Source organism: Acinonyx jubatus, chromosome E4, assembly GCF_027475565.1.
Source record: "Acinonyx jubatus isolate Ajub_Pintada_27869175 chromosome E4, VMU_Ajub_asm_v1.0, whole genome shotgun sequence".
In the NCBI taxonomy this organism is placed as follows: domain Eukaryota; kingdom Metazoa; phylum Chordata; class Mammalia; order Carnivora; family Felidae; genus Acinonyx; species Acinonyx jubatus.
In genome coordinates, this window is record NC_069395.1 from 18,472,391 (window position 1) to 18,495,712 (window position 23,322).

The 23,322-nt window shown below is 33.4% G+C and overlaps 1 protein-coding gene across 3 annotated transcripts in view; it reads right to left on the reverse strand.

Annotated features, from left to right (window-relative positions):
* The window catches only part of BRINP3 (BMP/retinoic acid inducible neural specific 3), a 412,309-nt gene that overhangs the window by 64,643 nt on the left and 324,344 nt on the right, over nt 1-23,322 (reverse strand). For all 3 annotated transcript variants that reach the window (XM_027074960.2, XM_027074958.2, XM_027074959.2), the window contains exon 7: nt 10,612-10,834. In XM_027074960.2, coding sequence (XP_026930761.1) covers nt 10,612-10,834 — 223 coding nt within the window. The remainder of the gene's footprint in view (nt 1-10,611; nt 10,835-23,322) is intronic.

Here is a 23,322-nt window from a genome sequence, read left to right on the forward strand (position 1 = left end):
TGAACCACCCAGGCGCCCCAAGATAGACAAAATAATTTGATGTAAGAGGTGTCAAAATGTTAATCACATGGTTTTAGATTCCACATTACATCTAAGTGTTTAAAATCTACTACTTGCTGAATTTTGGGTGCAGTATAAAAAGTAATATCCACTGTTACCTAAAAAGCCTATTATAATACTCACTTCTCCAATAAATACGTGTGAGATTACAAAACTACAATTTGCAACCAATTGTATAGAGATATAGCCCTGAGAATTCAGCTATCTTCACTTAGGCCAAATATTAAGCAAATGTGCAGAAATCACTCAAATTTAAATTTATGTATAAGATGCAGTGATCTTATTGTTCGAATTATATTAATAAATACATATTTTAACATTTCTTTTTTTAATTTTTACTATGTAAACATTTGTATGTGTATACATATATGTATATATTGGATTTATATCTTTCATACACAAAAACTCTTTGAATTTCTCCATAATTTTTAAGATTAGGGGATCCTGAGGCCAAATAGTTTGACATCTGCTGGTCAAAGTCATTACAGAAGATTTCAGCTAGAGGTTTTGCCACTAAGATAACATAAAAGCTACAATGGAAACATATAAAGCAGCAGAATGCTTTATGTACATGTCACCTGAATATCATACCTGCTGCTAGGAAGTAGAAATGCTTTGTCATTTAAGTTTGCTTTTCTTCTCTTGAGCATAAAGAGGGAATGGTGATAGGATAAAACATGTAATTCAAAGTGAAAATTGCCCTAAGAAAATAATAAAGACTTTTAATTCTGATTTTTCCCCTATTTTAAGCATTGTTAACTTGGTGCAGGGTGTTGCTTCAACCAGTTCATTGGTATACTGTGAATAATGTAATTAAAATAATAAACTTAGATAAAATGTGTTCTTACATCACTGTGGTTTATTTTTCCAAAGGTCAGTGCAAAGATGGCAAGGACCTGGGGCATTTCTCTTGACATACTAAGCTATGGATTGTCATCTCAGGAAGTAGTGTGCAACTTAATTTGACACATTTTAATTTTTGTAGTGATATGGATGGTGCTTCAATTGTCACAATTCTGTAGTCCGAAATCAACTATAAGCAGTTGACCAACTTAAGGATTTACATTACGGATTCATTAGTTAAATATTACAGAATTCATTGATTCTTTGATACTAATTATTTAAATTACATACCACGATTACCAAAGATTAGTTTAAAATTACATAGTTGAATCCCCCAAGACAACACTTGAAAACAAATTTACAAAAACTGGTCGAATTGATTGTTGCATAAGATAGCAAAATAATCAGGAAAAAATGCAAATGGTTATGAAACAGATTTTGAGATAAATACTATGCAAAACAATATAGCGAAAAGAATTAGTTGATTACATTTTAAAACAGAATTTTTTAAGTCTATTTTAAAGTAATTAAATCTTAATTTATAGATTACATAGGCTTTTAAGGATAAGCTTTTAAGCTGCTGTGTATATAGCGCCACTAAAAGGAAACTCTGAATCAGGTTATCAGCCAGGGAGTGGGAAATGAGGGTAGAGCAGCGCAAGTCTGGAATTTGAGCTCAAACAGACACAAACATGGCTGAAGGTAAGTGGAAGGAGTCTTGAGCTTTCAAATCCGTATCTCCCAAACAAGAGAGATGGTTTTCTCAACTCACCGTATAGTGTGACTTTTCAAGAACGAAATAAGGGTCATTAAAATTAAAATGATCTAGGGGCGCATGAGTAGCTCAGGCTGCTGAGCTTCCGACTTTGACTCAGGTCATGATCTCGCAGCTAGTAATTTTGAGCCTCACATCTAGCTCTGTGCTGTCAGCACGGAACCCACTTCCGATCCTCTGACTCCCCTCTCTCTGCCCATACCCTGCTTGCACACAATCTCTCCCCAAAACAAATACAAATTTAAGTAAAAAATTAAAAAAAAAAATAACAAGAAAAAAATGATCTGGATGAAATACACTTCCAACCCAGCCTTTGCTTTTTTTTGTCAGGTCATAGTACCTAAAATCCTATAATTATTCTTGCCCAAACTGATTGTAGTCTAAAAAACGCTTAAGTATAAATGCCTTTTCTAAGCATATTTAATCTGTGCTGTCAAGGAGTAAATACTGTAACGTCATATGTGAATATTTTATCTACTCAAAGTTTGTCTCTCTTCATTATTAAAGAAACAACAAAATAAATCTTTTTTGTTTGCCAAGATTGTATATTTTAATTCAAGATAAAGACTGTAATCCCTGATTGCTTTAATTGAATGCATGAAGACTACTTATAAAAATGTCCTGTAATGACTTAAAATTATTTTCATTTCTATAATTCTGCTGTTCATAAATTAGGAAGTTGCAATTTATCTTCACAGATTTCCATTTGGTTCATGTGCCAAGTAAAATGTGATTTTTTCCCCAATGTTTAATAGCTATATTTACTTTATATTGTTGCTTTTAATGTTATGTATTTATTAGTTTCTTTATTAGTTTATGTAATGCACCATTAAGACTTGGCAACAACTTATGCTTTTTCACTGCCCCATCCCTGGGGCCAATATTCTCCCAAATTGCCTTTCTCAACATTGTGCAATAATGGTGCATTGGAAGATTATCAACATACTCTAATAATACATGGGCTTTGACAAAATTAACTATCAAAACAAACAAAAAAAGCAAACATATTAATAGAACTAGACTTTGAAGGTACTTCTCTATCTCAAATAAGCTTTACAGGAAAGTAGAAGATATTTATTACCACAGGCAAATCACATCTTTATACTTCATTTTCATTGCTTTTAGGACATAATCAAAATGGATGGAGGTTTTTATTAGATATTATATTGACTAAAAAGTTCCCTCTTATAATAAGTGAAGGAAACCAACTTGAATTAGTTGATGTTATAAGAGAAAATTATTGAAAGAATAATCTGATATCTCATATACTTGAAACATGAAAAAATAAAGAGAAAAAAACCTGTTATACGTAATCCTCTAATGCATGAAAAAAAGAAGTTGATCCAATGTGGAGAGACACTATTTTGCAGAAGATAAGTAAGAGTTGTAAATTGATTCTCTAAGAGCACCAAATAAGTCTGCATTAAAAAAAAAAGATTTTGGTAAAAAGGGGTTATAATGAAGAAATGAGGGTCAATAAAGAGGAAGGGTTAAAAGAAGAAAATGGATATTCTGCAAAAGAGAAAGGGAAGTAATAAAATAGGCTGAAAGGGGCTTAAAAGAAACTAAAGGGAAAAACAAATAGGATTTAAAGGATTTTTACACATTATTCCTGTATGTCAGATATAAATGCCATTCTAATTTTCATCTGTAAAATTATAATTTCTATTTTTCTTGCATGTACTATAGAATTGTAAATACTTGGTGACACATATGGGGCAGAAAGAGTCATGTTTCAGTTAGAAAAAAAAGTTGGATAACAAAACCTTGGAAAGAGAAATGCACTGGATCTAGGGGTCAAGTGAAAATTGGATTTGAGTGGTACTTGAATGCTCTGCCCCAGATTGGGCACATGCCAGCAACACTGTCATCCACCATGGACAGAATCCCTGCACAAGAGATGGTTAGCTACACTTCTCACCCTCACATCTCAAAGTCTTACTGATAGGTAGAGACCAGCCCTGTCAACTATCATCTGATTATCTGTGTCCCCTCAAAATTCTTATGTAGGAATCGTAACCCCCACAGAAGATGATATTAGGAGGTGGGGCCTTTGGGAGGTGCTTAGGTCATGAGGATGGAGCCTTTGTGAGTGGGATTAGTATTCTTATAAACAAAACCCCAAAGAAATCCCTTGCACCTTCTACCATGTGAGCCCATAGAGGAGAGTCAGCATTTTACAGCCCTGAAGAGGGATAGGTTGGCACCTTCACTGGGACTTCTAACCTCAGAACTGTGAACTGTTTATAAGTCACTCTAGTTTGGGAATTTTGTTATAGCAGTCCTAACTAACTAATACATTGTCTCAGGTCCATTTGATAGAATGGAGGAAGGCATTCACCTGTTTATTGGCAAAACAAAACAAACAGAACATGGTATGCTTATTGTAACAGGAGATCCAATGTATATAGAGTAGGAAATATTTCACATAAAATGACAACTCACTGCCCTATGATTCTAGAAGTTGAACTAAAGTATTAGAAAACATATCACAGAGTATATATCAAATATTTATTGAGTACTTGCTGTCTGTGAATTGGAGAGATGTCTCTAGGAACTCCAGCTGATAGCCAAACAATCAGATTTCCTGTAAACTCTTCCTGAATCTCATATTACCAGAGAGTTCCAGTGGGCAGGGCAATTCTTCCCAAACAAATTAACAGCTATTTCATTTCAACATTTCAGACTTATTTTATCCTCTCTTATCCAAAGATACTGTTAAATCTTTCAAATTCATTTTCCCCAAATGTTCATTTTTGTTGTTGTTATTGTTCTCTTTAGTTCATGATCAAAGTATCATTCTGAATTGTACTAGAATTGGAGATCCGGAGTAGAGGAAGGAGAAAATAGGAAAGTTGGCCAACTTTATGAAATAATCTAATTCTGTATTTAGATACCAATTTGAAATAGCATTTGAATTGAAATCATTTTGATTTATAGGGTTTTAGACTACTCCTATAGGTGTTATATTAGTCAAATTATATATACATATGTATATACATAATGTATATAGTTAATAATCTTATATATTATGTGTATATATATTATGTCTCTATTATATATTTTTATATAGATGTATGTATATATAAGCCACTGAGTGACATAAACAAATACATGCTCTTATATTCATATATCCATATATATTCTATATTATACATTATAATATGTAATGTAGATGTATATGTAGAGAAATTATTAGTAAAATATTCAATATTACTCCATGAATACTCGGGATTCAAGATTTAATCTAGTTGTATAAGTTCTCCATATGATGAAGATTATTATAATACCCTGTATTTAGCAAAACATGTATTTATAATATAAAATATTTCAATGATATATGAATTAAAATGCTTTTAAAACACTCAATAACACTTTTAAAGACAGAGTATATGTTATATTACAGCAGAGGTTGGCAAATTTTTATTCTGTGAGGAACCAGGTAACAAATATTGTAGCATTTCAGGACTATATAACTATGTGGGAACTCTCTAGCTCTGCCATCATAGTACGAAAGTAACCATAGACAATATGTAACCACATGAGTGTGCTTCTTTATATATGGACATTAAAATGTTAATTCCATACAATTTTCATCCATCAAAAAATGCTATTGTACCTTTTTAAAGTTTATTTATTTATTTTGAGAGAGAGAGAGACCACAGACAGTATAGAAAGGGTAGAGAGAGAGGGAGAGAGAGAATCCCAACCAAGCCCTGTGCCATCAATGCAAAGCCAGATACGGGGCTCCAACTCACTAACCAACCACAAGATCCTGACCTGAGCTGAAATCAAGAGTTGAACGCTTAACCGACTGAGCCAACCAGATGCCCCTGCTATTATACTTTTATTTTTTTTTTCAATAATTTGAAATGTATGGCACAGTCTTTCCTTAGGAGCTGATATAAAAGAGGTGGAGGGCCAGTTATGGCCATGAGCTAATTTGCTAAACCCTGTTGTTGAGCATATACAGGAAGTGCATGACATAATTCTTAGATAAGAGTGACGTAGACTTGAACTTATTCTTCTCTGTGACATTAGACAAGGGATTTTATCATATCCCACCTTCCATTACTAATGAAGAAGAGATAATTTCATAAAAATGTCTTAATCTTGTTTAGTGGTTTGCTGCTGCCTGCATGTACTAGCTCAGAAGAGTCAATTGTGCATATAACAAAAATAGGCAAAAGCTATTAGTTTTTTTTATCCCCCCCCCACCTTGAGAGCTGGTGGTTAAACTTTTACCAACACACCTTAAATGTATTTCTATGTGCCCAAGACTGCTCTGTAAATAAGCTTTGACAGCACAAAATAGTGTAGTTGAGTTATTTTGTAAGAATTATTATATGTGAATACTTTTTAACAATTGCTAGAATTGTTGCCCTTCTATGAAGTGCATATATCATTGTAATCTCAACAATTTTAGAACAGCAGCAAAAGGGGACTACCTGAAGAAAGCCAGATTACCACTTCTCAATTTATTCAAGTAAGAAAGAGGATTTTAATGTCACGTTACTTCATGAGATCAACAGTGGTGTCAGTGTAAACTTGATGAGATTAATCTGAGTATCTTTTATTTCAAGGAAGAATTATACTATGTATTACAAAGAAAAATTTCAACCTACATGTCATTACACAGAAAGGGTCAATAAGTCATCTTACTAGTTGAGGTTCATTTTGTAGGTCTCATTTTATTTGTTCTTGTTTATTTTTCCACATTTTAGTGTAGCAGACCAATTTTAAGGGTGGGATGAAGTCAAGAAAAAAGCTGAGAAAAATTCCATAAAGGCAGGACAGAAAAAAAAAAATCTCAGATGAAAGTGAGTTGCAAGTATTGCTTACCTACTTCTTTCAAAAATGTTTCAAAACATACCCCACAAATATTTAACCTCTTTTTTTTTCCACTGTATCCTAACAGACGATAGTACATTGTTAGTTGTTGTCTCCTAATGTCATTTTATATTACCGTATTAAAATTGAAAAAAAAAGCAAAACAAATAAATCCTGTGTTCTTAGTAAAAGAAAAATAATAATGGGAAAAAATCCAAACTCAGTAAAATCTTTTATCTAGCAAGAAGTCTACATTTCATGTGTGTGTGTGTGTGTGTGTGTGTGTGTGTGTGTGTGTGATGAGTAATAGTCAATATAGGAATTATGCTAAATTTAAAATATAAAGTCAAGAAAGCCTCTGGTGATATTTGATTTATTTAGCTTAAAAGTTTTAGAAAATAAGAATTTATTTCCTTGGTTTATTTAATTTAGTTCCATTTATTTTCCATTAAATGTAGTTCCAAACACCTTTATTTTATTTTGCTTATTTATTCTGTACACATTCAATCTGAATTGTTTCATATTTTCATGTTTTTCTTATAAATCTTGCACTTCTATGGCATATATGTATGTTTAAATTTTATTTATTTTTGCTAGAAATTAATGAGGCTCTCAAGGTATATTTTACCCCACCATCTGCTCATTTCCAGGTTCCATTTCTCCACTTACCCTGTAAATATATCTTACCCTGTAAATATATCTGTCTACCCATTTTCCACGGTAATATATTCCATTTCCACAATTTGACATGCACTGATAATTGCCATCCCAGTTATTCAGATCTCCTCCGAGCTTAGATGTATATATCCTGTTCTAGTTGTACTTGCTTAACATCTTAATAACCAAACTCATCAATTTGCTTCCTAACCTGCCTCATCTTCTTGCATTTCTGATTTGGCTGGAGTGTAGAACCATCTATTTGAGTAGTTTGCAAATTGCACTTAACCCACCCACATAAAGCATAAAGTTCATTATAATTAAATAACAGTTGTTTTCCCTAGCCATGATTCTCTATTAGGAAATGTTCCCTGGACATATGCAGACAGATATATAAAAAAATATTCTATGCATAGAGAGAATAAGAAGCTTACAGGATGCATAAAATAACAAAACTCATAGCAGTGCTTAGAGAGAAATTTATAACTGTGAAAGCCTATACTAAAAAGATGAAAGTATTCAAATCACTAAACTAACTCTTCTCTCTACAAAACTAGAAAAAGAAAATCATGATAAACACAAAGCAAACAGAGGAAGGAAATAATAATGATTACAGTGGACAAGTCAAATAAGGAAAGGAAAATATAAAGAAGATTAAGAAAATTAAAATTTCTTTCAAAAGATCAACAAAATTGACAAACTTTTAACTGGACTGATGAAAGAGAGAGAAAATGTCGATGAAAACAATTAAAAAAATACATCTCAGAGAATGGAATGGTATATTTGTATATCATATAGCTGAAAAGAGACTGACACTCAAATATGTAACTTATGCTTAAACTCAATAATAAAAATTAAATAATTTATTTATTTATTTATTTATTTATTTATTTATTTATATAAAATTTTTTTTAACGTTTATTTATTTTTGAGACAGAGAGAGACAGAGCATGAGCAGGGGAGGGTCAGAGAGAGAGGGAGACACAGAATCTGAAATGGGCTCCAGGCTCTGAGCTGTCAGCACAGAGTCCGACGCGGGGCTCGAACTCACGGACCGTGAGATCATGACCTGAGCTGAAGTTGGCCGCTTAACTGACTGAGCCACCCAGGCGCCCCTAAAAATTAAAGAATTTAAAATAGGGAAGAATTTAAATAGAAAACTCATCAAAGAAGATACACAGTGGACAACAAACACGTGAAAAGATAACCAGTATCATTAGTCATTGGGGAAATGTAAATTAAAAAAAACAAAAATTTGGTACACCTGGGTGGCTCAGTTGGTTGAGTGTCCAACTTTGGCTCAGGTCATGATCTCACAGTTCATAGATTTGAGGCCTGTGTCAAGGTCTGTGCTGACAGTTCAAAACCTGGAGCCTGCTTCAGATTCTTTGTCTCCCTTGCTCCCTGCCCCTCCCCCACTCATACTCATGCTCTCTCTTTCTCAAAAATAAATAAACATTTAAAAAACCCACAAAAATGTACTACTTCACATCCACTAGGTTGACTATAGTCAAAAGGACAGACAATAACAAGTGGTGGTAAAGTTGTGGAATGATTAGAATGGTCACTCATGGCTGATGGAAATATAAAATGGTGCAACCAGTTTAGAAAACATTAGGCATCCCCTCAAAATGATAAATATAAAGATATCTTATGACTTGTCAACTTCACTCTTAGGTATACTGAAGAAAATTAAAAATATGTACACATTTCAAAAAATGTACACGAATACTCATAGCAGCATTATTCATAGTAGCCAAAAAGTGGAAACAACCCAAATGTCTACCAAGTAATTAATGGAAAACCAAAATGTGATATACCCATACTACTGACATGTGGTACAATATGGATGAACCTGAAAGCACTCTAAGTAAAAGAAGCCAATCACAAAAGACCACATATTGTATGATTCCATGTATATGAAATGTCAAAAATAGGCAAATTATTGGCACAAACAGCAGGTTACAAATTTCTAGTGGCAAATATCCTAGGGCTTGGTATGGAAATATGGGGAGGGACTGCTAATTGGTACTGGGTTGCTTTTTGGGACAATGAAAATATTCTCAAGTGGTAATATTTGCAGATGTTTTGAATAGCCTAAAAGCCACTGAGTTCAAAAAATGTCAATGATTTATTTTGAAATTGAACTTTAAAAAGTTTTTAAAGTTTACTTATTTATCCTGAGAGAGATAGAGACAGCTGGAATAGGGTGGGGGGGGCAGAGAGAGAGAGGGAGACAGAGAATCCCAAGAGGCTCTGCACTGCTGAGACAGAGCCTGACACAGGGCTCAGACTCATGAAACCATGAGATCATGTCCTGAGCCAGAAACAAGAGTCAGATGCTTGCTTAACTGACTGAGCCACCCAGGCACCTCTGAAATTGAACTTTTAAAAATGTATTGCCTTCCCCCCCCTTTTTTTCAGTGAAAAAAATTATATCTATTTCTCCTCATGAAGATTTAAGCTTCAAGTCAAAATTCAAGCATTATATATAAGAGACATATAAGAGATTACATAACAGAGATACTTCTACAGATGTATTTTTGTTCGATGATATTTTCCTATATTTTTCTTTAGCTTTCTATTTTGCTGTATTTGCTAAAATTTCATTTTAGAGAGAGTGTGTGTGAGCAGGAGAAAGACGCAGAGGAAGAAAGAGAGTTTCTCAGGTAGGCTTCATGCTTAGCACAGAGCCCAACGCACGGCTCTGTCCCAGTACCCTGGGATCATGACCTCAGCCAAAATCAAGAGTCAGAGGCTCAACTGACTGAGCCACCCAGGCAACCCAATTTTGCTGTATTTTTAAAATCTAATTTCACATAAATAAATATAGCTTCTCACTGCACTGATCGATTGACCACCCTGAAATAGCAAATCCAAAAACTATGCTTCTCTAAATTAGCTCAGACACAAATATTTTAAGAGTCTGTCATTTTTCATATATATTGTTACAACTTTTACAGCAATTTTCAGAGGTTGATGTAGACTGAAGTTTATTCATGCTTATTCATTTATTATGAGCAATGTTCAAAGAAAATAAACTTTAAATTCTTTTATTTGAAAATTACATATAGAGAAATTTTACTTTGTGGTACTGCTTACATCCTATGCTTCTAATATACCTGTAGGGTTTTGTGTTTTTCTGTTCACTGTAATATGGATATTAGTTGACTACCATACAAAACAGTCAGAAGATGTCTTGGTTATGATAATAAAAGAAAAGGAAAAACAAGGAAGTATCAGTATATGGGTTCCCCATTGGAATACTACTTTGGAAAACACTATTATTTTAGGACTTATCGAGAAAATATTGTTTTCAAATTATCTCTAATAATACAAATTATAACACAATTCTGTGTATATCACCACATTCACACTTAGAAAATAAATACAGTTTACTGGCCAAACAATGTCCTTAGTTGTCTATATTGCCACATATGTCTTACCTTTGTCTTGGCAAGCTGATGAGGGGTTGTTTATGGCACCTCTTGCTAAGGCTAAAGAGCTTGTGTACAATTTTCTGCGCCTTTAGGAACAGTTGCTTCATGCTGTTCTCCAGTTGTTCATAGCGGCGCTGAAAATTAGAATCCATTGTCCACAAATGCATTATGGTAGATGTGTTGAGGAAATAATTCATGGGTAGCCTTTTCATAAAGAACTTGAATTCATCTGGAAAAATATTGAAATTCAATACTTTAATAAAATAGTTATTTTCCCTTTTCTCCAAACACATTTAATATGTTAATATTAAAAACAAATACAATCTATGATTCTGTGTGTACCAAATTAATAGCAAGTTAGGATTTTTTTTTTGGTGCTTTCGAATTGTTTTATTTTTTTGTTCCCCTTAAAATAGAACTTTCATGGAAGAAGATAATTAAAATAACTTGTGCTAAAGCAAATAGTTTGGCCTGAAAGTTAAAGCTGAACTTAATTTTTCCATGTTCTCCTTAGATGGTATTTGAATGAACTTTCTCCCACAAATGGTAGTCATTAATTTAACTTTCATTTTTGGCATTAATATTAATAATTCTTTACAAGTGCTCCATTTTAAAGAAATATTTTCATTAACTCAGTAGAGAAAATATATATAATCGTTATTAAATGATTATATTAATGTTCAAAGAAAGAGAAAGCTTTTAAAATAGAAAATTTTTAAATTCAACTATGCAATCTGGTTATTCCCTTTAACTATATTTTAATGTGTCAAGGCAAAATAGTTTGAAACAAAGTGTATACAGAAGAGAAGAACATTAAAAAATTGAAGTTCTAATTTTGACTTTTGTTCTGGTGCCATTAATTATCTATCTGAAATTGTTTTTTTTTTCAAATGTCTGATTAACCAACGGTAGAAACCAAAGTTGATGCCACACTAAAATAAGGAAGCATCTAAAAGTTTATTAATTATCTAAACATAAAAGATAGTTGAGACAATAGCCAAAAGATAGAAACAACTCAACTATCCACAACTATCCATCCATAGATAACTATATATACTAATTGTGGTAGCATATATATATATATACATATATATATATATATGTATATATATATAATATACGAACAGTATTGACCCATAAAAATAAGTGAAGTTCTGATACATGTTAAAACAGGAATAAACCTGGAAAATACATAAGTGGAATAAGCCAGGCCAAAAAAAAAGGCAAAATATTGTATGATTCCACTTATATGAAATATCTAGATTAGTCAAGTTCATTGGGATAGAAAATAGATTAGAATTTACCAGGGGTGAGGGAAGAGCATATGGAACACAATGATTGTATATTAGATACAGAAATTCTGTTTGCAGTGATGTAAACTTTTTGAAATCAAGACAGTGGTGATGGTTGCACAATATTGCCAATGTAATTAATGTCACTGAAGTGTATAGATAAAATGGCAAATTTTATGTTTATATATATTTTACCTCAATAAAAATATATTTTCACAAAGGAAAGAGTATAGCCTTTCTCCCATGTCTCTTTTACTTCCAAAGTAAATATGAACAAGGACTCAAAAAACAAAAACACCCTTTTTATGGCTTTTACTATTTCTTAAAAGCATTGGTTTTGTTAAGAATTCCATGTTGCTTTCATTTCACTATAGTGTATGGCTGAGTTTTGTTCACACAAACACACCACAAAATTTGTAAAGTGTTTTCAGTGGCTTAAGAAGTATTATTTGGCAGGTGAGACAAGTGACATTATAGTCACTCTTATACCCACCAAAAAGTTATATGGTACACATTAAACCCTTCCTCTGTACCTTCATTCCCTCCTTTGAAAATCAGAACATTATGGATGATCATAATCTCATTTAACTTAAAATTCTATGATGTTATACACAATTCTTTAAAGTTCCATTTAGTTTTAAATATCCGATTCAAAAAACAGTTGTTTTCAAATGGTCAGTTGCAGTCATTTTTATTTAACTGAATTCGGACAAAGTGTGTCAATAGCAGTTTTGTGATGCAAGCAGTGTTTCTAACACACTGTTTTAAAACCTCCAAATTATCATTTTTAAACTATGCCACTCAGGCAAAAGAGAATTACACCAACACATATACATATTTAGGGCAATTACTTTATATTCATTTTATGTATTAGGGCTATTTCAATATTCAGATCCAAACTATTTCATCAATGCTGCCAAGTACTTTTTGTCAATTAACAGAAAATTACATTCATGAATATTGGAATTGTTATTTCTTCTAGAGCAAAGGAATACAGAGTACTGGCATCTTTTGGTTATTGAAGGTATAGACTTTTACTAGAAGAAGGAAAAATGATTTTTATAGCAAAAAATTATGATGAAAAATTTTTAAAGTTTATTTATTTATTTTGAGGGGGCAGGCAGAGAGAGACAGGGAGAGAGAGAGAGAATCCCAAGTAGGCTCTGCACTGTCAACACTGAGTCCCACATGGGGCTCAAGCCCATGAACCATGAGATAAAGATCTGAGCCGAAATCAAGAGTCAGATGCTTAAAAGACTGAGCCATCCAGGCACCCCTATGAAGAAGAATTTTGAGGGTATACCCATTTGATATGCTTAAAATAATTTTTTTAAAGTAATCAGGGTATAAATAAGAGATGCATTTTAAAATTCCAATTTCACAGTACCCTACATTTTGTTTGGTCCCATGTGTCTCTTTGAGAAATTCCTTCTTTTGAATAAAGGAGTTGATGCATGGAAATTGGAAAGCATTTCTTGGAATATTCACAGAGCAGATGCCACTACTTTGAAAACTAATCATTCATTTCATTGTCATCTTTTACTTGAAAACATTTGATAAGACTTTATTGTTTCATGGCTATGCATATTTTAATTATTTTCATTGTTTGTTGTAATACACTTCTGAAAGTTTCTAAATTAGTAAATTTTATTCCAGTTAAATAGTATTTTAAAATAGAATGCCTTTTGGATTATCAAAATGTATGTAACAGTGTCTGTCAGCTGAAAACTGTCACTATGTAATTTCTAAGAAACACAGTTTTAACATGGCACTTGAATAATGACTTCATTATGAAGTCATTAAGAGTCACTATTGACAGTCACTCAAAATACTTATTGGGCACCTGTTGTGCACAGAACATACAGATGTTTCAATTTATGAAAGTGAGTGTGGATAAACTTTCATCTTAATTTTTAAATGGCAAATGACACAAGGTTATTTTTGATACTAAAATAATGTCTTCAGTTTCTGAAATTCATTCTACTAGAGGTCAAGAGAATCTCCAGAAATATGCTTCTGGATATCTTTTCTTTTGTGCTTGGCAATTAGTAAAATTCATTTTTATAGAATGTGAACATGAAATTTCAGTGATACATTAGACTTATTACATGTCTAGTGATTTACAAAACTACAAAGAGACAATACAATGATTAAGGGATGTCACACAACATTTTAGCCCACAGTATGTGCCAGAAGTCATGTCGAAGATAAAGTACTTTTCAAATGGCAAGTAAACGATGACTAACCATACATTTTGTGGTGCATAAACTTAGAAAACAAATTAAGGTTATATAAAAATGACCCAGAAAAACTAAATTTAGTATCTAGATTATTAGGGAGATATAAATCTGGAAATACCTGTTAAGTATGTACCAACTAAGTAATTTTGTTCAACATGGTTTTGAGGACTATAGAGAAACAAAATAATACAACAATAATTATAATAGTAATAAACAACCTCTTGCTGGCAGGAAATTGCAGTCAATCACTGTTCTTAAGAAAACTAGGTCACATGAAGCAAAGAATAATACGAAGAGAAATGTATGGCGTTAATGAATATGTGGAGGCAAAGGGAATTAGGCTAAGTGACACTTTCCAAATAAGTTATAGAAGATTAGCTGGGCACCATGTTAACTCTCTATACTGCTAGTACTTCTCCATTAAATAATATTTTTTAAAGTATAAATGTATTTTTTAAAAAACAGTTGAACAAGATTCATTCTCCGCCCCCCTCCTCTGATAGTAACTCTAGTTAACACTTGATATTTAATCAGCTAGTTTTGAAACTAATCTGATCTCTCCCCATCCCCATCTCTCTGTCTCTCTCATTAGTTCTTACTTTGACAGGAGCTCCTTTAAGTGCTTTAAATATTAATACAATTCCTCTAATAATCCTTCATGTGAATTTTATTGGCACAGTTATGGATGTAGAATACAGATGATTTTCATCTCATAACCCTGTTAGCAAAAGTTTTTATTAACACTACTGCATTTACATATTGATCTTATGGATTTTTATATTTATACTCTATTCTCATGTTTCACAGTCATAAATATGGATATCCTGATTTGCCTTTCTGCCTATACTGATGAGCATGAAAAGCATTGACCAATATAATTATATACTTTCAAATATTCAAAATCTATGTTCAGAACTTACTGAGGATATATTTTCAAATGTGTTCTAAAGCATTCTAACATTCTAAGCATTTTCTAGAGCTTTGAGAAAATACAATTCATTTCCTCAAAAATGTAGAAAAGTAATCAGGTATTTTTCATGATTATTTAGAAGTTACTTCTTCAGTTATAAATCCATCAAAATAATCCAAAACAGAAACTCTTTCCTTTAGAAAGTAGGACTACGGTTAGGAAGGACTGAGGGAGGAAACTGTGCTTTTATGTTTTTTATGAATTCATATCAATGTGTTACTTGAGTAAAATTTAAATAACTATTGTGAATCCATATAAAAAGATAGCCAAAAAATACTATTGACTTGTCAATACACTATGTGCATGTCTTATGTGTTACACATTTAAATAAAATGATCCTATTTAGTTACTTGTTAATATAAAAGTAGAAGCCTGCTGGTTCACATTTTATGCATTGCTTTCTGAATACTTAACCTATTGAGACAATCAAAAATCTTTTCAGTAGAAATGACAATGCTATATGGATGACAATCTTAATTATTATGAAAGTATAGCAATGGTCTTACTACACTAATAAAATATTGTACAATATCTAACAAAATGTGCAAAGAACAGGGACACAGGGTATTTTAAAATGAAGGAAGCTAATAGGCAAAAAAAATTGTGTGTCAGTTGTATGTGATGAATCTATGAAACATTGTTTTTAAAAAGAAAGAACCATCATTTCTGATTTTGTGACACTACCAATTTAATGCCTTCAAACTCATCTCATGCTTATGTTTGCGAATGCAGGACTTTCTGAAGTAATACATATTAATAACAACTGACTGTAGTAACACAAATTTTCTGTAAGCAATAAGCCAATAAAACAAATAAAGTTCCTTGTACTGAATACTGTACTGTACCCTGAACACATGGCAAAATATATTGATTCTATGGCTGTATTTTTATTTATTAATTTGTTTGTTGGTTTAGTCTAAAATAGGTTGATACTTATACTAAGTACTAACTCCAAAGCTGACAGATGAACATAAAATTGTGTTCATCAATGCTCGTCAAAGTTATTGCTCAATCGGAACACCCTGGTATAAAGTTACTTTTTGTTCCTCGAGAGCCAGTTTTCTAGAAAATAGCATGGATTCTTTTATCTTCTGATATTTGCTAGCAAAGATTTGCCCAAATTAATTGCAAACCTTGACATGACAGAAATCATTGCTTTACTTGGTAACATACTCAATCCAGAAGCAATTGGGGATGTGAGTAGGAAGATAAACTGATATAAAAAAAAATTGAGAGAAAGAAAATTCATGCAATCAGTGTCCCGAATGGCAGAAAGTTACCAAGGATTGAAATGAAAATCTTACCCCTGAGGGAGTACAATGAATACATAAATACATAAATTGTGACCCACTCCATAATTCTGACTATAATTATTCAATTTTTACTTTTATAAAGATTTTTTATCCAAACATTTCATAGGGACTATTTGAATGATTTTTATTGGCTTAGAATTTTCCTAACTTTTACAGTAAATCATTGACATGACTTTGAGTGGCCACATATCATTGGAAGTCTATTCACATCATTCTATGTCATGGGTATAGAGTTTCTACTGAAATTGACAAAATACTATAATGTTGCATAAACTAAATGACAAGCTTGTTCAATAGCTTGTGAACTGGCCAATTTTATGAGGCTACAAAGTGATGAGTACACAACGGCATAAATCTAAAACTGATCCTAATCCCTAGTAGTTGTGTAGAAATAAATTATGCTTTTCCTGTTTTCCTTTTCTCTGAAAGACACAACATATTTTCATATTAAAATACTTCAGTATGGCGAGCCAATTAGTTTGCCCTTCTTTAGAGGATCCTCTTTATGAACTCCTTTTCAAACTTTTGAGAAATTACCCAAACAGAGCATAAACTACAGAACCTGAAAGATTCAGGTCTTCACTTTCCCAGTCCCCTTACAGATAGAGTGGGCGCATCATGAAAGCTATAGGAATCCAGTGTGCCCACCCAGATTTTGAATCTTAAGCCATTGATGCAATAGCAAAGAGGATGCCCAGAGCAACTCTCTCAGGCAGTAGTGGTGACAGCGGTGATGGTAGTGTCCGGAGCAATCTAGCATTTATTGCAGTTAGCGGTGATGACCTCACTAAGTAAGTCTTATGCAAGATTTTTTACTTTATCCTATGTATCCCAAAAGTATGCTTCTCCAGATTTCTTGATGATTCCATATGCTATACAATATCCTCTAATGAATTCCTTATCAGATTAGCTCAACTAGAGCCTGTTTTCCTTACTTGCAGCAAAGAATCCGGGCTAATAAAGTACTGGTATCAGAAGTGTTTTGGCAATAGCTCTCCTGGGGAATTGGGACAATATATACTTGGTGTCCTAGACTGGTTGAGACATGAAGCTTTTTCAATCTATATGGTTTTATGAGTGGAAATTTGACAACAGAAATTACCACCTGTGCTCATCTAGAATGCTGTGGAGACAGCATTTGGGACTATGTACCCACAGAACTGAACGAAGAACATGAAAAATTCAAAGACTGAGGGTGAATTGGTTACTGCAAATAGAGATGGCTTGCTTAAAGAGCTCAAATCCCTGCACTTTCTTCTCAAAGAACGGAATGAATGTTGGAGACTTTCAAAGAGTGTGCTAAAGGAATCTTTTATCTCTTGCAGCTGTAGGGCTTCAAAACAAACTTTGATCCCAAGACTGAATTTAAATTCCTGCTAGATCTGTTAAATTAAAGTTCGAAAGAATGCTGATTGGGAAGGCATGGGAACAGGGTGACTGCAAGGTAGGTATATGGAAGGACTGAAATTAACTCAGAATAATTCAAAGCATTAATCATTAATACTTGCTTCCTTGACTCCAAGAAATAGCACCTTCTTCTTTGTCTGATTAACTAATGCTGTCTTGCTTTCAGCCGTTGTAATAATCTTAATCAAAGGAATGACCTTCACTGGGAAGCCAGAGTTCATCATGCCCCACTTCCATCAGCCATTATGCCCCAGGGGAGTGTATTGAAACTAAGACTAATTTTCCAATAAGCTATCACGAATTAGCGAATTTTTATTGGAGAAAAAAAGTACATGCATTGGTGAAAGACAAAGCTAACATCTCTGCTGAATAACATGGCTGTTTTCGGTAGGGTAGGGATACCAGTTAGTGTGAAAAGCTGTGTGAAATCAGGAAAATTCTGATTTCAATGAGGATACAATTAATACTCTGATTGAAGCATAGGTATCATAGTATACATTAGGTCTAGTGTGCTACTTAGAAAGGTCTAAACAGTAGGAATTTTATAGTTTATTAATCACCTCATGGTTCCTAGGGATTTAAATACAGCACTGGTGCCCTGAAGTCCTATTTGATTTGTATAATTGAAAAAAAATTAAATCTGGAGACTAAGACCTGACTTGAGTCATCATGAGAGAGAAGAATGAGGCCCTATTGAATTCCCAGTCCTGAATCATCTCAAAGACTCGGAACTCCTGTAACAAGTTTAAGTAGGACAAATCTTTTCTGTACATTGTGAATTAATTCTTAGGGCTCCTGAATGCCAGAATATTCCAGGAATCAGTGGGCAGCCTTATAGAATTAAGATAGTAAATTGGGTTTTCCGTGAATCCCCCTCAAATTAGGTCCGGTGGGAACTTAACTCATGCCATCTTTATTTTCCCAGTCCCTGAGTAAAGAATTAGAATAGAGGAACATTGGCTCCCTAATGTATTATGAAATAAGACCTATTAAGGTAAGAAGAATACAATGAAGCTTTCCTTTCCTACCAAAAGACTAAATCCAAAGTGATATTGCTTATTTTGTTCTGTTTGACACAATTGCAGGAATTATAGATCCATTCAGTACTGAAAATTGTGAAGATAGTATTCATATTCCGTCTCCAATTAACTCATCATGTTGGCTACAGCTTAACCATAGAGCAACTCTAATTGAAATGCTATTCCAGATGTGGCAGCTTACTGGTGGAATGACTCCTGGCACTAGGGATAAATCCTCTCTTGTGGCACAAATTGTTTCCTCTATCATTGTACACAGAGAATATACCGGAAGCAGTTTTCTTTCAAATGTCAGGTACAAAAGGTAAACATTCTCATTTCTCCTTTCATTCTAGGATTCAATCATTTCACAGTCTCCGTGATATGATTTATTTCATGGGAACGTAGACCATCTCATCATGCCCCAGGACATATTTTGTTAATGACATCATACTGAAAAAACTTGGAAACCCAGGTAGCAGAGATCCTGGCTGCTGGCCCGTACCTTCGCCATGTACAAGGACCACAAATCAATCTTATGAAAACGGAAGCACTCAATGCCTGAGTGAAATTTCTAAGTCAGTGGCCCTGAGCACATTTGGATATTCTCTCCAAAAAGAGGAACAGGTAACTGCTTCTTCAACTCCCTTTACAACAAAGATATACAAATGTTGGAAGTTGTGTGAAATGAATTAACGATGAGTTCAATAAGCTGTTTTGGGGTGTCAGATGTGCCAGTTGTAGATTCTTTTGCTTCTCGACGTCCTCAAGAAATTACACTTGCTATGTGATTTAGGGACTGGGCCTGGCATAGCCTCTGAGCCGGAATCTCTAGTCCTCCTGCAGATTCCGTGAGCCGTCCAAGCCATATCTTTAAATAAATTCTTTTTCTACTGCAGTCAGATTCTATTTTTGAAAGAACGTTGACTGGTAGATACAGCTAATAAAGGCCTAAAGGTAATTACAATCTAGAGGTTAACAAAAGTATAACAAGTATTTATCAAATGTCTACGGCATGCCTATCACTGTGCTAGCTGTGTTAAAACTACAATAAGAATCATTATTGTAGCTATAACAATAGTACTTTCTTCATAGGTTTTCTGTGTAAATGAAATTAGATAATTACCATGAAAACTTAATAAAATGCCTTTTTCGTAATTAGTGATAAATGGTGGCTATTATTTTTCTTCTTACAATTTATTCAGTGTTTCTATGCATGCTGTGGTGAGCACTTACATGGATTATCTCATTTAATCCTTACAGCAGTCCTTGGGGATGGGTGCTATTATATTTTGCATTTCACTGTTGAGGAAATGTACCTTAGCAAGGTTCAACAAATTGTTTAAAATGACACAGTTATTAATTAGAGCTCAGAACAAACCAGCTCTGAAAAATGCATGATTTCTGTCTTAACAAACAGAGGTAATGAGGAAAAAGTTACTATTCTCTATATTTAAAAAGTACCTTTGTTTGGTAGACTTCACAAATGTTATTACATCCAACCTCATAACAGTGCGGTAGGACAGACCAGATTTATTGAGATGTGATGTGAAACTAATTTGAATTTTGGAATTATAGCACAGAGCCAACTATGAGAAAAGAAAATGAGGAAAATAATAGACTCAAGGAAATATAAAAAGAGTGATAATTTTATATTTCTCTGAGGGTTGCAGCAACCTTTTATTTTTCTTTGTCTTTTCCATTTGCAAAAGCCTAACACAGTACATTACATATAATATGAATTAAGTATATATTTTTTAAATGGCTTAACCAATTGACAAGATCCAGAGAGAAATGGTTGAAGCTAAACGTAAACATATACAGAATAATTCATTTGGAAAAGGAGAGTTTGAGTTTAGTCATATAAAATATGAAACTACAAGTTAGCCATGTGGGAAAACAGAATGGAAATAAGATAAATATTATAATTCTAAGCCTGAATATTACTATGGAAAAAGGGAATTCAGGTTGAAAGCAACATTATAAAATAAAAACATAGATCAATTTCTTAATTTATGGATGAGAAACTGGCAAATGATTTTCAGGTGGTGAAATTACAGTATATGTAAGTTTCAGACCATTGATAAATATTCAAAATATCTTGCAAAAATGTAATCATGGGTTAAAAGCAAAACTCAAAGTACGCATTCACGATTGATTACGGAAAATTTACATTCAGTGTCTTTTAAGTATCAAGTACTGCTCTAGGCACTTACCTCTTAATTCTACACAATCGTTATTGCTGTGCCCATTGTATGAATGTTAAAACCATGATTTAGAGATGTTAAATAAACCCCTCCAGATGTGAAGCCTTGCAAGTAATACCTAGAGAGAGACTCTGGAACCCACAGGCAATGGAGCTTATTAGAATGGATATGGTTATGGACATGCTTAGGATATGGAGGTTATTAGAAGCCACGTGCCTACTGTCAGACAGAGAAACCTGGGTGAGGGTAACTAATGGTGGTGAGAAGTGAGAGATTTTATTTCATATCCTTTCACTAGCCAGCAATATGTAAAGAATATTCACTTTCTCTTGAAGTTGGAAAAGCACATCTGACACCACCTTCCCCTGTAGACCAGTTGTCCATTTTTTTTGCAGCGGTTTCTCTTCTTTCACAACAATGAAAGTGGAGGCCAAAAAATTTAGTGCTTTCCCTATGAGCACAGGTCTACAGAAAAGGTGAATTAGTACTTAAGTAACTTTCAGCCATAACTTGCATTTTATATACTGTGTTGTCATCTTAAGTATTATTAAACATACATGAAAATGTATGATACTTATTAAAATAATCCTGATTCACATATTATTGAACTATTATAAAGTGTTTTCAAACAAGATAATTTTTAGAACTATAAAAACAAAATCACCATTTCTTTCTTTTTTATTAAGACCCCTTGAAGTTTTTCTTTGCTTGTTTGTTTTTTAATGTTTATTTATTTTTGAAATAGAGACAGGGTGCAAACGGAGGGGCAGAGACAGAGGGAGACACAGAATCCGAAGCAGGCTCCAGGTCCCAAGCTGTCACCACACAGCCCAATGCAAGGTTTGAACTCACAAGCTGTGAGATCATGTCCTGAGCCGAAGTCAGAACCTTAACTGACTGAGCCACCCAAGTGCCCCACAGAGTCACCATTTCTTAACAATGTTCATGTGGGTGACTTATAAATAAGCTACCAATAAACATATAAGATATTACGCTATTCTGATATAGTTTACGCCAAGTATATTTCCAAGTATAGGTAGGACTCTCGATGCACTATAGAGAAATTATCTGAGTCCCTGGTCATTTGATAGAATCTTAATACATTGTTTTAAAACTTTGGAAAACCAAACTTTAACAAAGAGTGAATATACCTTTCAAATACTGAAACCTCTGAGAACAACAACAAAAAAAAGCGACCAAGATTCTGCACAAAAACAACAGGTAAACTATCAAGACAAGGAGACTACTCAAGCAGCCACATAGAATGTCTCTACATACAACTAAGAAGGATGGAGAAGCCAGGCCACTATGTGGCTGTATGATATTCATTTGAAATCTGCTGTTATTTTTCTTCCTTTCTTATAAAAATCTTACACGTATACCAGTATCTGCTGGTATAAAAAATATGATGAAATGTTCAGTAAGACCTAGTCAGTGCCTGTGGTAACAAATAAATGTGTAAATGTACATTTATATGTATCTGTATGTATAAAATTAACATATATATATAATTATGTATGTAGGGATTACTGTGTATAATCTAGTAATTAAGGATGTATAGTTATCTTTAACTCCTTCCTCAAATATTTATATATTATCTTTTATGTAGAATTGAGATGTTATATTCTCTATTTTATGATGTCATGAATTGAAAGTATTTCCTGATATTTCTTAATATTTAATATTAATATTTGAAGATTTTTTAAATCTGGATTCAATTTAACCAAGTGTATTTTATATCATGCTCCTCCAATACATTTTTTCATCATAATACGTAAATTTTTCAGGACCTTAACCTTTTAAAGTAAAAACAATATGTGATTCTGCCAACTGTTCCTGCTTATTCTATTTATTCCGAAATGAAACATCTCTGACTATGGCATTTTCACATCACAATAAAGTCAATTGTTTATTATGAACTTGGAAACCATCATCACTAGACCAAAGCTGAGAGCTCTTTCCCCAAATCCCTTTCTTTGGACGGCTCCAGGTTAGAGCATGTCGGTGAGAGAAACTTGCGGGAGGCGGAAGGAGGATATGAAGTGGGAACCACTATTCTCGGAGTTTATGACCATAGACATGTGACAGAAACAGTCCGTCCGTAAATTCAGTGACATGGTGGCTTCTACAGATTTAGCAGCTTCCACAGAAATGGCAGCTTGCCCAGAAACAGCAAGTTCCAAATACCTCTCCACGGGCTCCATCGTGACAGTGGCCAGATACATGCAGCCTCGTGGACTTGTCCAAGCTGCCAAGCCTCGCTTTTCCAAGC